Here is a 17,876-nt window from a genome sequence, read left to right as displayed (position 1 = left end):
AAAAAAAAAAAGCCCAGGGATAATTGCTATTCCATCATCCCTTGCTTCAAGGCTTTTATCCTCCATGTCACCTTGTGACCAAGGTGGCTGCCACAGTTCCAGCCAGTCATGCCCATGTTCCAAATGGGAAAGAGGCAAAGGTCACAAAAGGCATTGCTGCTGAGTCAAGTCCTCTTGTTAGAGACATTTCTGAGACAACTCATTCCACATGCTGCACTTACATCTCATTGGTAGTTGTTACTGTCTGCAGGGCATGTAGTAAGTTGCTGGATACATTGTTGCTGTCTACATACAGTTAGTGAAGAAGAGGGGAATGAATATTTGTAGGTAATTAGCAGTGGTCTGCTTACTAACCTACTCACTGTGAGTACAAGGAGGCTTCACAAACACAATTGTTGACATTCACATTAAGAATTGCAAACAGGTCAGGGAAAGAGTGATCAAAATGTGCAAAATGCCCTAAATTAAGAAGCAGCTCACTGGGTGTGGGCTGCACACATCTGTCATGTAGCCACTGGGAGGCTGAGGCAGGGAATCATGGGTTCAAAGCCAGCTTCGGATACATAGTGAGTCCCAGGCCAGCATGAGCCACACAGCAAGATCCTGTCTTGGAGGGTGGGACCCAAGTAGAGGTAACAAAGTAAGACAGGACCCAGAGGACTTTAGGTTGGGGTAAAAATTTTAGAATTTGTCCTGAGCATAAGGGGACATTGTCAAAGGGTTTTCAGCAGAGGAATGTAATGGTCAGGCATTGTTCTTATGAAGATTATGATACAGAATAGATGAGGGCTGGATTGAGGGGTGGCTAAACCACAGTGCCTTGCATGTGACTAAGATCACAGTCAGCAACCAGGCCAGCATGTGTTGAGGGTCTTGGAAGTCAGAGCCTTGGAAAGCCCTTCAGGGACTCATGGAGTAGGGTGCTGGCTGCTCCACTGAGTGGCCGTGAGCACCTCTCCTGGGCCTAGGGTAGGCGCTTCCTCCTAGACTGGTGCTTCACCACCTGACCTTACTCTGTCACATCTCCTCTGGGCTTGTACTCAGAATGGGTTCTTTTAGTCCTCTCCAAGTCCTGATTCTACCCTCTGGATCAGGGTATCGCCAATGACTCTCCTTTTCCTTTGCTCTGCAGTACTTGGGCCAGGTGAATGAGAATGAGGCCGGTGCTGTCATTACCACCCTCAAAGTGACCGATGGTGATGTCCCCAGCACCCTGGCGTGGCAGGCTGTGTACACCATATTAAATGATCAAGAACAACAATTTGTTGTTGTTACAGATCCTGAAACCAATGATGGCATTTTGAAAACAGCTAAGGTTTGTATTGGTGCCTGGCAGGATGTAGAAACCAGCAGCCCAGCAGTGTCCCTCCCTTGTCCCTGGCTTCTTCTCAGGGGTCTTAGCACTGGGAGCATGGGGAAAAGCGGAGCATGGGAGAAGCTTTCCAGATTCTGACGGACTGCATGTGGGGCATGCAGTGACTCCTACAATTGAAGAGGAAGTACCAATGGCTTTAAGAAGCTCTCTCCCAGGGACATTTGCCTTCCCCCAGTCCATGGCCACCTGGTTGACTTGGCTTGGCTATTTTAGAAGTAGCACTTTTTAAACAAATGTCCTAGAGACTTGAACTTGAAAACTAAGAAGTGGAATGAGTTGCTCATTGAGTTTAGTCAGAGTTAACAGATGACTGGGAATAGCCTCAGAGCTTCAATATCCTCCTCAGCAAGCAGGCAGTCGTGTTTGACAACCACTGGTACATTATCAACCCAAACCAGTAATTAAGGATTTAAAAAAAAATTTTTTTTTGGTAGTACTGTGGTTTGAACTCAGGGCTTTGCACTTGCTGGGCAGGTGCTCTACTGCTTGAACCATGCTTCCCTAAGTATTTTGTTTTATACACTCACATAAAACGTTGCTTGTTTGATGAGTGGTGTGTGGGTGGATGGAGGAGAGTGCTGGAGGTCAAACTCAGGACTCCAGACATGACCTACACCTCCAGCTACTTGTATTTTATTTTTACCCTCACTTTTTCTGCTCTCCAGGGCTTGGATTTTGAGGCCAAGCAGCAGTATGTGCTACATGTTACAGTGAACAATGAGGCCCCCTTTGCGGTGACTCTAGTGACCTCCACAGCCACTGTTACTGTGGATGTGATAGACGTGAATGAAGCCCCCGTCTTTGTGCCTCCTGAAAAGAGAGTGGAAGTGCCTGAAGACTTTGGCGTGGGCCTGGAAATCACCTCCTACACCGCCCGGGAGCCAGACACATTTATGAACCAGAAGATTACGTAAGTGGGAGGCTCTCTCCTTTGACTTGCAGCAACTGGGTATTGTTACGTATTTATAATTGTATACCGTTACATGCGGTCACGTGTTACTTAATGACAAGGATAGGCTCATTGTTGTGGAAACATAGAATTTGTCATGTAAGCTAAGATGGCTGTAACATCACTAGGTAACAAAATCTTGTAAGACTACCATCATGTATGCAGTCCACTGTTGACTGAAATGTCATGTGGCCAAACTGTTGAGTATATTTAGTTGATGGCATTGTATGAGACCGTGTCTCAGTATATAACATAGACTGGCCTTGAACTCGCCATCCTTCTGTCTCTGCCTCCCCAGTGTTGGAAGAATTTTTTTTTTTTTTTTTTTTTTTCCCCAGTGCTGGCAATTGAAACCCAGGGCCTTGCAAATGCTAGGCAAGTGCTCTACCACTGAGCTACACACCCAGCTGGCTGGTGTTCTTAATAAGCTACCCCTTAACAGGATCCTCTCGGTATTTTGCATAAAGATTTTTTCTTTTCTTTCTCTTTTTTTTGCTGCATAAGATCAGGAGATTTCACTTTTCTGGTGCTTACCATTAGTTGCTAGTAGTGCAACCCACACCCACATCAGTGTAACTCAGAGGTATAATTACTTACCTAGCATTCACAAGGCTTTGGGTTCAAGCCCCAGCATATCGTGAATGAATAGTATAGTAACCATTGCTTTGGGCTGGAATTACTCATAGATGGCAAATTCACTGGGTGAAAGTTAATTGATGAGCAGGATGTTCTTAAATTATGTCCTGGTTATTGATTAATTACAAAGAAAGAAATCTAATGGCCTTTTTTTTTTTTTGATGTGTAGGGGTTTGAACTCAGGCCCTTACACTTGCTAGGCTGGTGCTCTAACACTTGAGCCACTCTGCCAGCTTAGTGGCCTCTCTGACATCAAGTGGTCAAAGCTGACATCACCAACGAAAGAGCAGACCTCTTGTGCCTCCTAATGTGATACACTGAAAAGGTCACATCCTCATCACTGTAGTTTTCTTCTGTGCACCCCACAAAGAAAGGACAACCTGGATTTAATTTTGAGGGAATAATAATTATTCAAACTCAAACTGAGGGACATTCTATAACACAACTGGCTTGCACATTTTCAAACTGTCAGCATCAAGAAAGAAAAGAACAGCTGGGTGTCAGTGGCTCAGGCCTGTAATCCTAGCTACTCAGGAGACAGAGATCAAGAGGATGATGGTTTAAAACCATCTCAAATAGTTCATGAGACCTATTTCAAAAATACCCAACAAAAAACAGGGCTGGTGGAGGGGCTCAAGTGGTAGAGCACCTGCCTAGCAAGTGTGCAGCCCTGAGTTCAAATCCCAGTACCACCAAAAGAAAAGAAAGACCAAGAAATAGTTCCAAATTAATAGAAACTAGAGACATGCCAACTAAATGCAACACATGGTCTATTGGATCACTGGAGAATTGTCTGGACCCTGGTACCATTTCTGTGTGGGCTGGACTGGGCAGAGAAGATATTAGCTACTGATAGTGAATTGGATACTGATTGGGAATTGAGAATGGGATTGCCATAAAGGACATTTTGGGGGGAATCGACAATCTGAATATATGCTATATATACAATAATAGTTTTCTCTCAGGGTTTTATTTCCTGACTTAAAAAGCAATTTGTGGTTGTATGAGATCTTTATTCGTAGGATCACACATCTGAAATATCAATGAGTAAAGGAGCACAATTTCAGCAAAGCAGGATAGTGTGTGAGTGTGTGTGTGTGTGTGTGTGTGTGTGTGTGAGAATATACAGGTTGAAAAAGTAAATGTGGCCAAATGTTAACAGCAGGTCAATCGGTCAATGAATGGCTGAGAGTGTAGCTCATTGGTAGACCCTTGCACCATGCTCTGAGTTAGATCCCCAGCATTGCAAAAAAAAAAAAAAAAAACGAGGTAAATAAATCAAGATGTAGGGTACATGGATGGTCATTTTATTTTATTCTGGCAGTTTTTTGGTGTTTTGAGACAGGGACTCAGCCTCCTGCGTGCTGGGATTACAGATGTATACCACCATGCCCAGCTCTTATTCTAGCAGCATGTATATAGGGTTCTTCATTTTCACACGTGACTATAAAATGAAGACGAGTCTGTCTTCCTTCAGCTCCATTCTTTTTGCTGTTCCCATTCTAATCCAGAACTTGTGCCTTTTCAGGTATCGGATTTGGAGGGATACTGCCAACTGGCTAAAGATTAATCCAGAGACTGGTGTCATTTCCACTCAGGCCGAGATGGACAGAGAGAACTTTGAGCATGTAAAGAACAACACGTACACAGCTCTGATCATTGCTACTGACAATGGTATGGGTGCTGGCGAGGGCCTCAGCTGCCTTGTCCTCCTGGCCAGCTTGCCTCCTTTGGAGGCATGCACTCATCCTTTCTTTTCTGTTCTTAAACAATGGCATTTGCAGTACCAAAAATCTTATCATCAGTTAGGTGCGAGTTCTTGTGGATGGTTTCTATGTATTTAAGTACATTTATATACATACTGGCTTATAGGCTTTTGTTTATTTGTGTTTATTAAAAAATATACATTTTGTTAAAGTTTAAATTTTGGGGGCTAGGGATATAACTCAATGATAGTTTTTTGTTTTGTTTTGTTTTTTGCTTTTTTGCTTTGAAGTGGACTGGTGGCTCAAGCAGTAGAGTGCCTGCTTTGCAAGCCTGAAGCACTGAGTTCAAACCCTGGTCCACCAAAAAAATAAAATAAATAAATGATAGTCTTGCCATCAGGCGTACTTATTTGTAAGTCTGAGGTAGGCTCCTCTGTTGTTACTACTGTTTGCTATCATGCAGTAATATTGATAGTAGCTCCTCAAGCATCTGTTTCCTCTTCTACTACATGCTTGGTGTAGGGTGTCAAAGAAGTACAAAAAGGAATGTAACAATTTCAAAAGGTTCTCCCCTTTGGTAATGACCTTAAGTGGCATGAAGTTCAGAAAAGGAAAAGTGGGTAGGATTGGAGGGCGGGCAGTGAGGACTTCTTGGAGCAAATCAATTTTATTGAATGGACAAAGTTACACCAAGAGGAAGAAGGAGGGCATCTTGAGGAATATCCTGAATAGTTGTTCCCACAGTGGGGCGTGAACTTGTTTGAAAGCTGCCCAGCTGGCCGTGAAGGGCCCAGGACCAGGAGGACAGAGGCTCTGGAGTTAGGGTGGGGTGTGGTGAGGTACCACTGACTTGCAGGGATAAAAGATTTGGCCTTCTGGGAAGTGATGAGGAGTCATCGGTGTTCCTAAGTTGTATTTTCTCGTAGGTTCTCCAGTTGCCACTGGGACGGGGACCCTTCTTCTGGTCCTCTCTGATGTGAATGATAATGCTCCCATTCCTGAGCCTCGGAATCTGCACTTCTGCCAAAAGGATCCCCAACCCCAATTCATCAACATCATTGATCCAGACCTCCTCCCCAATACCTTTCCCTTCACGGCCGAGCTAACCCACGGGGCCAGTGTCAACTGGACCATTGAATACAGCGACCCAGGTGAGAGCTAAGTTCTGCCTGCTGAGGTTCTCCTTCAGCTTTCCCCAGTCTGAGTTTCCCTTCCTGCTCCATGTGCCAGACCTTTCCTTTAATATTTGTTCCTAGTTCTCTCTACCTTTGAGGCATGGCACCAAGGTCCCTTTCCTGGCATCTAGCTTTGTCACATCTTACCCATTAATCAAACCCCCATGCCGGTCTGCTCTCTTCCCTCAGCTCTGGGATGTCTTTCATTCCCTAACAATCCATTTTACAACGGATTTTTTTTCCCCCTTCCCCTGGTCCAGTCTTTTATTTGCTTTGCTTTTCCCAGGTCAAGAGTCTCTCATTTTGAAACCAAAGAAAACTCTAGAGTTTGGTGACTACAAAATCAATCTCAAACTCATGGATAACCAGAACAAAGACCAGGTGACCACCCTGGACGTCATTGTGTGCGACTGTGAAGGGGCTGTCAACAACTGTGTGAGGGCGAATCCACTGGAAGCAGGATTGCAACTTTCTGCCATTCTGGGAATTCTTGGAGGAATCCTTGCTTTGCTTAGTGAGTGCAACTGGGGAGTGTTTCTGCCCTTGACTTCTAATGTGTGGGGGGTGTTTATTTCCTTGAAATGACTTTTCAGTAGGGTACAGGTTAAACTGATGGAAGACAGAGACTCTCAATAAGGTGGTTTGAATAAAATAGAAACTTGTCTCTTACTGAACATTTCTGAGGTAAGTGATCCAAGACTAGAAAGCTGCTCTGTTCTGTGAAGTTAATGGGAGACCCAGGGTCCTTCTATTTTGTTTCTTTTCATCCTGTAGTGCTTTCCAAGCTCAAGAGCCTACAGATCTTCCATGCCTCTTGGTAAAGTGGGAATTCTGATCCAAGGTGAGGGGCCTCAGATTCTGCATCTTTAGCCAGCTTGTACCCTCCACCTCCTCCACATTCCTTCCTGGAGTGAGGTGGTAGGGGAAGGGGAAGCCACAGATCTGGAAGTAGCAAATACCACCTCCATTTGCATCCCATTAGCCAAAACCCAGGCACGCCAAGTTAGCTGCAAAGGGAGCCTGGACGCTGTACACTTAACTGGGGGGCCATGTGCCCAGTGAAAACTTGACAAGCAGTACAGTGGATTGTGAGCAGCAAGTATCAATGACTAAAAGGATGAAGGAGAAAAAAGAGGCTGGGGGAAAGTTGGCAGTTTCCATCACGGTCTTTGGAACTGGTAACTCCTGAGCTCAACTGTAGAGGGATCCCAGGGTTGATGTAGGTATCTTAAGGTTTGTAAAAGCAAGAGACCGTACTGGAATGGGTGGCCCAGGTCACTGATGGCTTTGCAATAGGAAGGAGGCTGTTAATTGAACATCAGGGAAGGATTTATAGAAGATATAGGTAGTTGGGTCATGGGGGCTGGTAGAATTGAGGTAGCCAGAGGGAGATCTTGTTGGTGACCACATTAGCAACAGCACAGAGGGAGATCTGAGTGGATTCTGTGTAGGGCAGAAAGGAGGCTGGAGTGGAAGAAGATTTTGGAAGAAGCATTGGGAGCACATATGGGCATGGGTGCTGTTGACCCAGCCAGTGCTTCTGCAAACTTGGGGAGGTGGATCTTTCAGCCACAAGAAGTACTTGCCCTAAGCCATTGAGGTCACCCAAAGTTGAAGAGAAGGGCAGTGCCATTGAGAATTCTGTGAGCTTGATTTCTTTTTGTTCCTCCAGGTTTTACATAACTCTGAATTACCATAACTCAGCTTGTCTTATGTCATTATCTTGGACTTGGTAATACAAATCCTGCCCACCCCTGCATAGTCAAATTCTATTTGAATGGGCTGGTCTGCTTTTGGGATAGTGGCTACTGAATTTCATTCTGAGGATAATCTTACAGATTATAGTTAAAGTTATACTTAAAATTTTTTCTTTTAAAATAGGGTTACCCAAATTTGCTATAGGTGTATTTCATTAGATGTGGGGATCAGAGGTAGAGGGTTTCCAGGTAGTACAACACTTGAAGAAGAAGCACTTCCAGGATTCATATGTCCAACATCTTACTTACTAAGGGCAAAAAAACTGGAGAGACCCTGGGAGGTTTGTGAGTTTTCACGTGTACCATTAATACTGCATTGCTTGCTTCACATGGGCTTTTTCACACTGGGGGCACTAGGTTTTTGTACAGCCAATAAGAGATGTCCCTTCAGAAACCATAAGCTCTCTCTGGCCTAAGCTCTGCATTGATGGGGGCAGTTTGCAGCTTGCAGTGCCTTGTTCAGTGTCATATTCCTAGGGCAGAGGTAGGCCCTGGCATGACCAGCGAGAGCTCAAGTGTTTCTGTCAATGAATCCTGGACAGGAGAGTATGTCACTTGTCTGGATAAGGTTTCTGGCAAACTTCTGGTCCAGAAATAACGGGTTGGTTGAATACATCTAATAAGGCTTCCCGAGTGTATGCAGCCTCTTATTTTAGTGGCATAAATGCTTCACTAATGCGTTCTTTGCAGTACTGGGATTTGAACTCAAGGCCCTGTACTTGCTAAGCTTGTGTTCTCCCAGTGTACTAATGTGTAATATGTTACTTGGGCACATAAAAACTCAGAAATATCAAGAATACAAAGAAATATTAAGGTAACACAGACTCTTTTGTTGTTGTTGTGTTTTAATCTTATAATGAATAATAAGAAAAACACAGACTGATGGCTCACGCCTGTAATCCTAGCATTTGGGAGGCTGAGATCAGGAAGAGCTCAGTTTGGGACCAGCTTTGGCAGATAGTTCACTGTAGACCCCATCTCCAAAATAACCAGACCAAAGTAGACTGGAAGCATGGCTTATGTAGTACAGCGCCTGCTTTGCAAGCATGAAGTCCTGAATTCAAACACCAGTCCCACTCAAAAATTAAAAAAAAGAGAAAAGAAGAACACAGAAATATAAAGAATACAAAGAAATATGAAGATAACACAGGATCCTTCATTTTCAATTTGTATAATAATTTTTTAAATTTACTTATTTTTAGTTATTTGAGACAGGGCCTCATTGTGTAGTCCAGTTTGGCCTGGAACTCACCATCAGCTTGCCTTAGCCTCCTAAGTACTGGGATTACAGGCATGGACCACCGTGCAAAGTTAGAGTTTAAAGCTTGCTTACATAATTATATTTTGGGATGAAGAACATGGCACGTAATTTTGTAGTCCGTGTCCCACCTGGTTAACAGGACTGGTTAACAACGCATCAGTCACATTTAGGTGACCCAGCAGTCTTGCTCAGACACTTTCAATGGCTCTGACTCATTCAGAATCAAAACCAAAGTCCTCACAATGGTCCACACATCCCTCCTACCCCAAGACCTCTTGCCCACTTCAGTCACACTGGCCTCCACACACTTCTTCAGTCACACCAAGCACACTCCTGCCTCAGGGCCTTTGCCCCTACTGTTTCATTGGCCTGGAACATGTTGCCCCATTTGGGGAAATGACAATGATTGACTTTAAGATGTGTGTGAAATTTATAGGTCTTGCTTGAACAAATGTATCATTGGCCACCATGTTGTGCCACATGTATTAACTTCAGGGCCACCGGGTCATGTGGATTGATTACAAGTATTTCAAAGGTGGCCAGTCACTGTCTGTGGTGGCTGCTTCCTTGGGCCCTCTTTACTTGTGGCTCTCGTAGCTCACGCCCCGACTCCCCTCTCTCTCCCACTCCAGTCCTGATCCTGCTGCTCCTGCTGTTTGTGCGGAGGAGAGCGGTAGTCAAAGAGCCCTTGCTGCCCCCAGAGGATGACACCCGGGACAACGTTTATTACTATGATGAAGAAGGAGGTGGAGAAGAGGACCAGGTGGGTTTTAAAGTCCAATACCACTAACCTTTATCTGTTGCTTACTGTTCTATTCCCAGTTGAGAGAACTGAGGCACAAAGCAGTTGAATGACTTGCCGAAGGTCTCACAGCTAGGAAGCCGGGAAACCCGATGGACTGGCTCCAGAGCCTGTGCACCTCATTGCTGTTCTCAGGACACAAACTTCAATCAGTTTATTTTTGAAGATAATTCGAAGAAGTGATCATAGAGCAATTACCTGTTTTAAGATTTTGTGTCTTTTGAGTTTTAGCTCGGCTAAATTGGTTTTTGCTTTTTGTGGATGTTCAGTCTTTCGGCCTTGTGTACTTTGGAGATGTTTTGCCATGCCTTCCTCGAGTTCCAGATTTTGAGGCACTTTGAAGTCTTTTTGTGGGATATCAGAGAGACTGTACTATTACCACAGTACCCCTCTACAGCAAATGGCCCCAGGATCTCAGGGGTACACAAGCAGTATGTCTTTCTTGTGTATTCATGTTCACTGGAGTGATTGCTGATCATAGTGAGGCTCGCAAGAATCTGTAGTTTGCCTGGGGCTCAGTTGAGCAAGGCAAAATTGTAATGGGTGGTTCTAAATTGCAAGTTGCGTCTACACTGGCTCCATGGGAGTGTCACTTCTCTGTACCAGCAAACTACTATGTTCCAAGCTTTCTCCTGCTGTCTCATTGCCTAAAGCAAGTCATACGACGAAGCCCAACATTGATGGACTGTGCTCTCTCTCAGTTGCTAGGTGTGGGAGGGAGTGAAAGTTTGCTAAACAATAACCTAATAATCAGCCGGGTGCAGGTGGAGCACATCTCTCTCTTTTTTTTTTTTTTTTATTTTTATTGTTTTATTATTCATATGTGCATACAATGCTCGGGTCATTTCTCCCCCCTGCCCCCACCCCCTCCCTTACCACCCACTCCGCCCCCTCCCTCTCCCCCACACCCCCTCACTACCCGGCAGAAACTATTTTGCCCTTATCTCTAATTTTGTTGTAGAGAAAGTATAAGCAATAATAGGAAGGAACAAGGGTTTTTGCTGGTTGAGATAAGGATAGCTATACAGGGCATTGACTCATGGAGCACATCTCTTATCCCAGCTACAGGGGAGGCTGAAATTGGGAGGATTGTGGTTCCAGGCCAGCTGGGGCAGAAAGTTCAAGACTCCCATCTTACCCTGTAGCCAGGCCCAGTGGCATGAGCCTGTCATCCCAGCAACTGCAGAAGTTGTGGCATAGGGCAACTTGGGGAAAAAAACAAGACCGTACCTCCAAAATAGCCTGAACAAAAAAAGTACTGAGGTGACAGCACAAAGCTATGAGTTCAAACTCGAGTACTGCCATAAAAATAAATAAATAAAAATAACCTAATAACCACGTCCTATGAAGTGAAAAAGGAGCCGATGTGGTGGTGCCATCTGTAATCCCAAGTAATCTGGAGGCAGAGGTAGAAGGATCATAGTTCAAGACCAGCCTGGGCAAAAGTTAGCAAGACCCTATGTGAGAAACAAACTGAAAGCAAGAGGACTGGGGGATGGCTCAAGTGGTAGAGCACTTGCCTGAGTTCAATTCCCAGCACTGCCCAAAATGAAAAAAAAGCCAGAGTTTCTGTTATATCCACAAGTGCCACTGGTTTAAGGCTGTACTTTCTCCTACTCTCATTGAAAGTTACCCTTTCAGATGACATTGGGCACTTACTGGCAAGTATCACACGTTGGTAGTTAGGATGGGCAGTATCCAGCCCTGTGGATGAGACTGTTTCTTTGGAGTCTAGCAATGTCTACCTTTCTCTCCCCAGGACTTTGACTTGAGCCAGCTGCACAGGGGCCTGGACGCTCGACCGGAGGTGACTCGTAATGATGTGGCACCAACCCTCCTGAGCATGCCCCAGTATCGTCCCCGCCCCGCCAATCCTGATGAAATCGGGAATTTTATTGACGAAGTAAGTAAGCAAAAGCTGAAAGCCATGGCACAGCATGTCTGTGAACTCAGCAGCAGAAAAGAGGAAAGAATGTCTACAAACAAGAAGGAGAGCCTTCCGAGTCTTCTGTTTGCCGTGTGCTCCACTTGCCCAATCCCCAAGTTCTGTTTTGTGTGTCGCATCTGCATTTCAGGAATCACAGCACTTGGAATTGGTCTTAGTGAATTTGCAAGGTCTGTCTGACAAAACCAAGAATTGCCAGCAAGGATTTAGTAGATCTAGAAATGAAACCAAAGAGATGTAAAGTAAACCCAGTGGTTTCACTGATGGGTCCCCAGCATTCCATAGCTGGCTGGGATAGGATTGTGAAATGAGTGGCACACTCTCCCTGAGGGCTAGAAAAATTGCATCTGTATTGTGTAAGTTACAAATGCATTTGCCCTGGGCACCAGTGGCTCATGCCTGTAATCCTAGATACTCAGGAGGCAGAGATCAGGAGGATTGCGGTTTGAGGCCACCCCTAGGCAAACTGTTCACAAAACCCTATCTTGAAAATATCCAATGCAAAGAAGGGCTGGCAGAGCGGCTCAAGTGGTAGAGTGCCTGCCTAGCAAGCAGGAGGCAGGAGGCCCTGAATTCAAACCCAAGTACCACCAAAAAAAAAAAAAAAGAAGAAAAGAAAGAAAGCATTTACACTGGGCACCGGTAACTCACGCTGGTAGCTCACGCTGGTAGCTCACGCCTGTAATCCTAGCTACTTAGGAGGCTGAGCTCGGGAGGACCGAAATTCAAGGCCAACCTGGGCAAATATTCTGTGAGATCCCCATATCCAAAATGGAGGTGTGGCTTGAATGGTAGAGCACCTGCTTTGTAAGCACAAAGCCCTGAGTTCAAGCCCTAGTCCCGCAAAAAAAAAAAAAAGAAAAAAGCATTTAGCCCTATGTTGAGAAGCTTAACCAGGCAGGAGTAGATTTACTTCATGCAAATAGAGGGCTGGAGCATGAGCTGCCTGGTGCATTAGGTTGTCCCACATTTCTGTACTATCTAGCTTATGCTTGTTGCTTCATGATCACAAGATGGTTGCCACAATTCCAGGCCTTGGGGTCTGTATGCCAGTCAGGAAGAAGTGAGAAGTGGATCAGAGGACAAAACCATTTCTTCTAGGAAACCTTACTCAAGAAGGGAATGTGTCCTAAACTATCGGAAGATTGTCCCTACCTGCAGGGGAGAATCATGAGGCATTAAATTAATTAGGTCAGGGTAAGGTGAGAAAGAACTGGGCGTGGGGTACATGGAGCTCCCAGGAAGGGAGTAGTCCTGCAGTAGGGGCGTTTCCTTAAACTATCCATAGGCTCAGTTACGGGCATTCCTCTCAGGGTTTGTCTGTTAGCTGAGCTGTTTTCAGTAAGTCGGGGTGGAGGCTGGTTTTGCTTTAGCTTCCCGTTGGAGTCACTGTCACCCTAGCAGTGTGGGAAGTGAGCCAACCTCATCCATTCCAGCCACCTGATCCTTAGAGAAAAGGAAGGGACCGTCATTCATCTCCTTTCCTCCTTTCACATTCATCTGCAGATCTCACATTTACTTACGGCTTTTTATTATAAAATAATATGCTGACTATTTTTAAAATCTAAATTTTGGGGCTGGGGATGTAGATCAGTGGTAGGAGGCATACCAAGGGACCCCATCTCAAAAGTTAATAAGCTGCTCAAGAGCCTAAGATTGGGAAGATCACAGTTTGAGGCCAGCCTATGCAAAAAGATAGGGAGACTCCATCTTTAACAAAATAAACCAGGTATAGCAGCACGCAATCCCAGTTATGTGGGAGATAGGAGGGTCATGGTCTGATGCTCACCCTGAAAAATAACCTAAAGCAAAAAATGGGCTGGAGGCTCAAGTTGTAGAGCACTTGCCCAGCCAAGTGCAAGGCCCTGAGTTTAAACCCCAGTACCGGTAATACGGAAAAAGAAAAGAACATATAAGTCTTTCCTTAATACCCAACCCTACTCCCCAGGGTTAACTTTTAACAATCACAGTTCAGCATTCATCCTTCTAGACCTTATTTATCCTCATTTGCTATTAGCCTCTGTCTGTCCTGACTGGTGGCATGGGACCCCTTCCCTGGCTATGGGCATCCCATCTGATCAGTTGATGCCTGTGTCTCCCCTGCCTCCATATAACTTAGCATTTTGGGTTTTGCCCATCTTTCTGTGTCTTTCTCTTCTCATCAGCGATGCATCAAGTCCATCCTGTGCCAGTTTGTATGACAGTACCTTGTAGGTGTTAATTGCTCCATGGTGTCCCTCCAGTATGGTGACTCTGTCATGTGTCACAGGTTGTTTGGGGCCCCAGGAGAAGGCATCCTGCCTCTGATGCACTGAAACATCCCGTGTCCTTCTTCTTTAGAATCTGAAGGCGGCTGACAGTGACCCCACAGCCCCACCTTATGACTCACTGCTGGTGTTCGACTACGAGGGCAGCGGGTCGGAAGCTGCCAGCCTCAGCTCCCTAAACTCCTCAGAGTCAGACCAGGACCAGGACTATGACTACCTCAACGAGTGGGGCAACCGCTTCAAGAAACTGGCAGACATGTACGGAGGCGGCGAGGACGACTAGGGCACGAGAGAGCTGGGCCCTGGGCCGGGCGGCGTGAATGCAGGATGATGTTGCTGGTGGACTTTCAGCTCCTTTCCTGAATTCAGTTTCTAGGGGAGAGACTGATCCGTGTGGCTGTGATACCTGAGAATCGGGGTTCTGCTTCATAGCTCCACTCTGTGTTAGAAAGGTTGGGACTTATCCCTTGACTCTTTTTTTTTCTCTCCATTCATCACTCTTTACATAGCAGTGATGTCCCAAAGATCCCCAAATTCTGTTATTTCAAAAGAACAACTCAGAAGTTTCTGCTAGTGATTTGTAGATCTCCTTAGGGGATTTTTCCTTGTATTTAAAAGGAAGGAACTTCTGTTGTGTTGTGTATATAAACCTTCCTTCCTTTCTTCCTTTTTCCTCCCTTCCTCCCTTCCTTCTTTCCAACAGGATCTTGATATATAGCATAGGCTGTCTGGAACTCACTGTGTAACCCAGGCTGGCTTTGAACTCATGATTCTCTTGCCTTTTCCTCCCTAGTGCTGCACCACCATGTCTGGCAAAAAAAAAGTTGTTTTTTTTTTTCCCCATGGTGTGCACTGGTGTTCTGTGTTCTCATGCACTCATATTCCTAAATTGTGTCACTCTGCCCCAGATGGAAGTCCTCTGATGCAGAATTTACCGGGACCTTTTAGGGTGAGACTGCATCATGGTCTGGCTGGGTGTCTTGGCTGGGTGTTGTCCACTCATCTTCTGTGGATGCTGTTTTCCCCCTCCTGAGTACTCACTTGAAATGGGCACCTGTGTGTCCCCTGTTCCGAGTCAGCATTTTTTATGTGAATGTCCTGTGGAGTCCTTGGTTCTACACAGGGAGTCTGAACCAGACAATGTGGTAAGTTTTTGGGTGCCACTTAATGTTTAATATTTCTCTGTCACTGACATGAAAGAGTGATTGACTCTGAGACTTAGAACAGTGCCTATAGTGCTACAGCCAAAAGAGGAGAGGAATGTTTGGGGACAACAGGAGAGCTTGTCACTGAGGCAGAAAGTTCTGGAAGAATGGAGGAATTGCAACATGGCTTTCCTATCTGTGATCTGTACCCATTTGTTCCTGAAGCCCAGAACCCACCAAAGTGCCTGTTGTTACAGCGTGTGCAGAAGATTGGCTGATCCAAACACTAGTTGCCTGATACCAAATGTGCAGAGGAAACTGAGAGTATTAGAAATCCCATGTTTTTTCTTAGAAGCAGGAAGAAAAACACTGTGCTGATGGGTGCGAAGTCTGGGGAGGGAGCTGGGAGAATCTAGATTTGAATCTTTTTTTTGTTCTTTTCATTCAAAATGCACGTTTCAACTTTTGCAAACCACTGGAAAGAGTTTTATTGAAATTGCTGTACTGTCAACTGTTAGGGAAAGGAAACAAAAATCATGTCTGCAATCAGTTGTGGGAACCGTCTTGATTTTTCTGCCGTTAAATTGTTCCTAGGGTAGTTTGGTGTAGAGAATGTCACTTGTAGTGATGAGTGCATCATGTGTGTGGGTGTTTTGTATCTTCTTTGGGAGTGGAAATGAAAACCAATTCAAGCTATTCTCAAGGATGCATTTTTATAAATTTTATTAAAGAATTTTGTTAAACCCTTGTCAACTTTGCTTGATTTGATTCCCCTAAAGTTGCAAGGAAGATAGAAGGAAAATTAAGGGGCTGAGCTCAGACCAGGCATGGGGAAGGAAGCTTTGGGGCAAAGTGGTTTCTCCAGAACTTTCTTTCACACGCATTGCTTGGGACAGAGACAGAGAAAGGGTGGCTGTGCTCTGGACTTTCCTTTGTGTGTCATGTGGGGAAGCCAGTGAGGCTCCAGGTCAGTGGGGGAACATGGGCTGAGCCAAGGGCAGAAGCAAGGCCTCTGACAATGCCCATCTAGTTCAGAGGACATGGATGACAGGTGCTGTTGTCATCAAACTGAACCCAGGAGTGCCACTAACTGCCATGCAGTACACGGGACAGTCTAGGCTAAAGGTGTGCAAATGTTCATATACTATTTTTATTGAGTTTGAATATTTCAAAAGAGGGATGGCAGTTCAAGCAGTACAGTGCCTGCCTTGCAAATGTAAGGCCCTGAGTTCAAACTCCCATACCACCAAAACAAAAAAAATTAAAAAAAAGAAATCTGGGGAGAAATAAGGAGCCCAGAAATCTCATATTCAAATGATAGTTCATGTACAGCTGTATACTCCCAAAAACTATACTCTAGGGGGACCAAACTACATAACAGCATCCTGTTATTTGAAAATATATAATTTCCCCACAATATGTACACAATTTGAAAGAGTAAAATACAGTGCTGCCAAAAAAAAATTTTTTTTTCACTGCTTAAAAAACATATTTCACAATGGTACTAGCCACTCAATGTGGAGAAACAAGTCTCTTCAAACAGATGAGAAAATTTTATGACAACATGCAAAGGATGAAGGTGACCTTCCTTTACCTTACCACATAGATATGTTACTTCAAAATGATCAAAGACTTTAAATACAATAGCTAAAACTGTAAAGCCCTTAGAAAGCAAACAGGAAAAACTTCCTGATACTGGGTTTGGCACAATTTCTTGACTATGACACTAGAAGTACAGGCAACAAAAGAGAAAAATAGGATAAGGGCTGGGGATGTAGCTCAGTAATGGAGCACTTGCCTAGCATGTACAAGGCCTTGGCTTCCATCCCTAGGACCAGGAACAACAAAAAAGCAGGGGCCAGTTATGGAAAATGGAATGCAACCACTCTAGTCACCACATGTGACTTTTGGAGATAGTACTCCGTAAGAACCTTAATCTGCTGGGGGGACTCTGTTCCTGTGAAGTGGCCATTAACAGTCATTGAATGCTGGCAGTCTTGTTTCTTCTGGGTTAAGCAAATGGGAGGGGGAGGCAAACACTCACCCAGCTGTTGTCCCTCAAGTCCTGGTAACAACGCACTCCTTGTTGGCCAACTTCAAGGGAAGGCGCTTTCTGTGATCACAGACCTCTGTGTGTATTTGGAATGTCCCCAGATGGCTCTTTGCAGAGGGCCAGTCCCTCCCAAACAGCTCTGGATTGCTGTTTTATATATAGTACATTACAGGGGGTCTTCCAGCCAGACACAACATGTTTTTAACAAAGCTGCACAGAGCAAACTGAGGAAGGGGCTACCAGACTTCCAATTCCTGTGAACTCAAATTCCACATGCTTCAATACTGAATTCTAAGCAAACAGTTGCTTAAGAGCCTGTTGAGTGACAAGCCTGGGAGAAGCCTGGGGATGCTTCCTTCTTCAGACATTGGACATTTCACAGGACAGCTCTGGCGGCTCTCCTCCAACATCCTATCACGAATTCACGAGTTAAAATGCACTACTGTTCCATTCATTTATTTTATTGTGCTGGGTGGGGGTACATTGTGGCATTTACAAAACTTCTTACAATATATCAAATGTATCATACTTGAATTCACCCCCTTCATCATTCTCCTTTATCCACTCCCCCCCCCCCCCATTTCTGGAACAGCATCATGGTAATTTTTTCTTTTTTTTTTTGGCGGGGAGTACTGGGGTTTGAACTCAGGGCCTACACCTTGAGCCACTTCACCAGCCCTTTTTTGTGATGGGTGTTTTCAAAATAGGGTCTAGAACTATTTGCCTGGGTTGCCTTTGAACCTCAGTCCTCCTAATCTCTGCCTCCTGAGTAGCTAGGATTATAGGTGTTAGCCGCCCGCACCGG

General features: G+C 44.9%; 1 protein-coding gene across 1 annotated transcript in view; it reads left to right on the top strand.

The window, feature by feature from the left end:
• Positions 1-15,761, top strand: part of Cdh1 (cadherin 1) — a 75,325-nt gene extending 59,564 nt beyond the window's left edge. The window contains exons 9-16 of the mRNA XM_020175309.2: positions 1,133-1,315; positions 2,041-2,285; positions 4,489-4,634; positions 5,593-5,817; positions 6,128-6,355; positions 9,492-9,622; positions 11,421-11,564; positions 13,947-15,761. Of these exons, the coding sequence (XP_020030898.1) occupies positions 1,133-1,315; positions 2,041-2,285; positions 4,489-4,634; positions 5,593-5,817; positions 6,128-6,355; positions 9,492-9,622; positions 11,421-11,564; positions 13,947-14,156 (1,512 nt within the window). The 3' untranslated portion in view covers positions 14,157-15,761. The remainder of the gene's footprint in view (positions 1-1,132; positions 1,316-2,040; positions 2,286-4,488; positions 4,635-5,592; positions 5,818-6,127; positions 6,356-9,491; positions 9,623-11,420; positions 11,565-13,946) is intronic.
• The last annotated feature ends 2,115 nt before the right edge of the window (positions 15,762-17,876 follow it).

The sequence above is a fragment of the Castor canadensis genome, chromosome 15 (assembly GCF_047511655.1).
Source record: "Castor canadensis chromosome 15, mCasCan1.hap1v2, whole genome shotgun sequence".
Lineage (NCBI taxonomy): Eukaryota > Metazoa > Chordata > Mammalia > Rodentia > Castoridae > Castor > Castor canadensis.
Note: the sequence above shows the minus strand (reverse complement) of the source record. Positions and strands in the feature narration are given on the sequence as shown.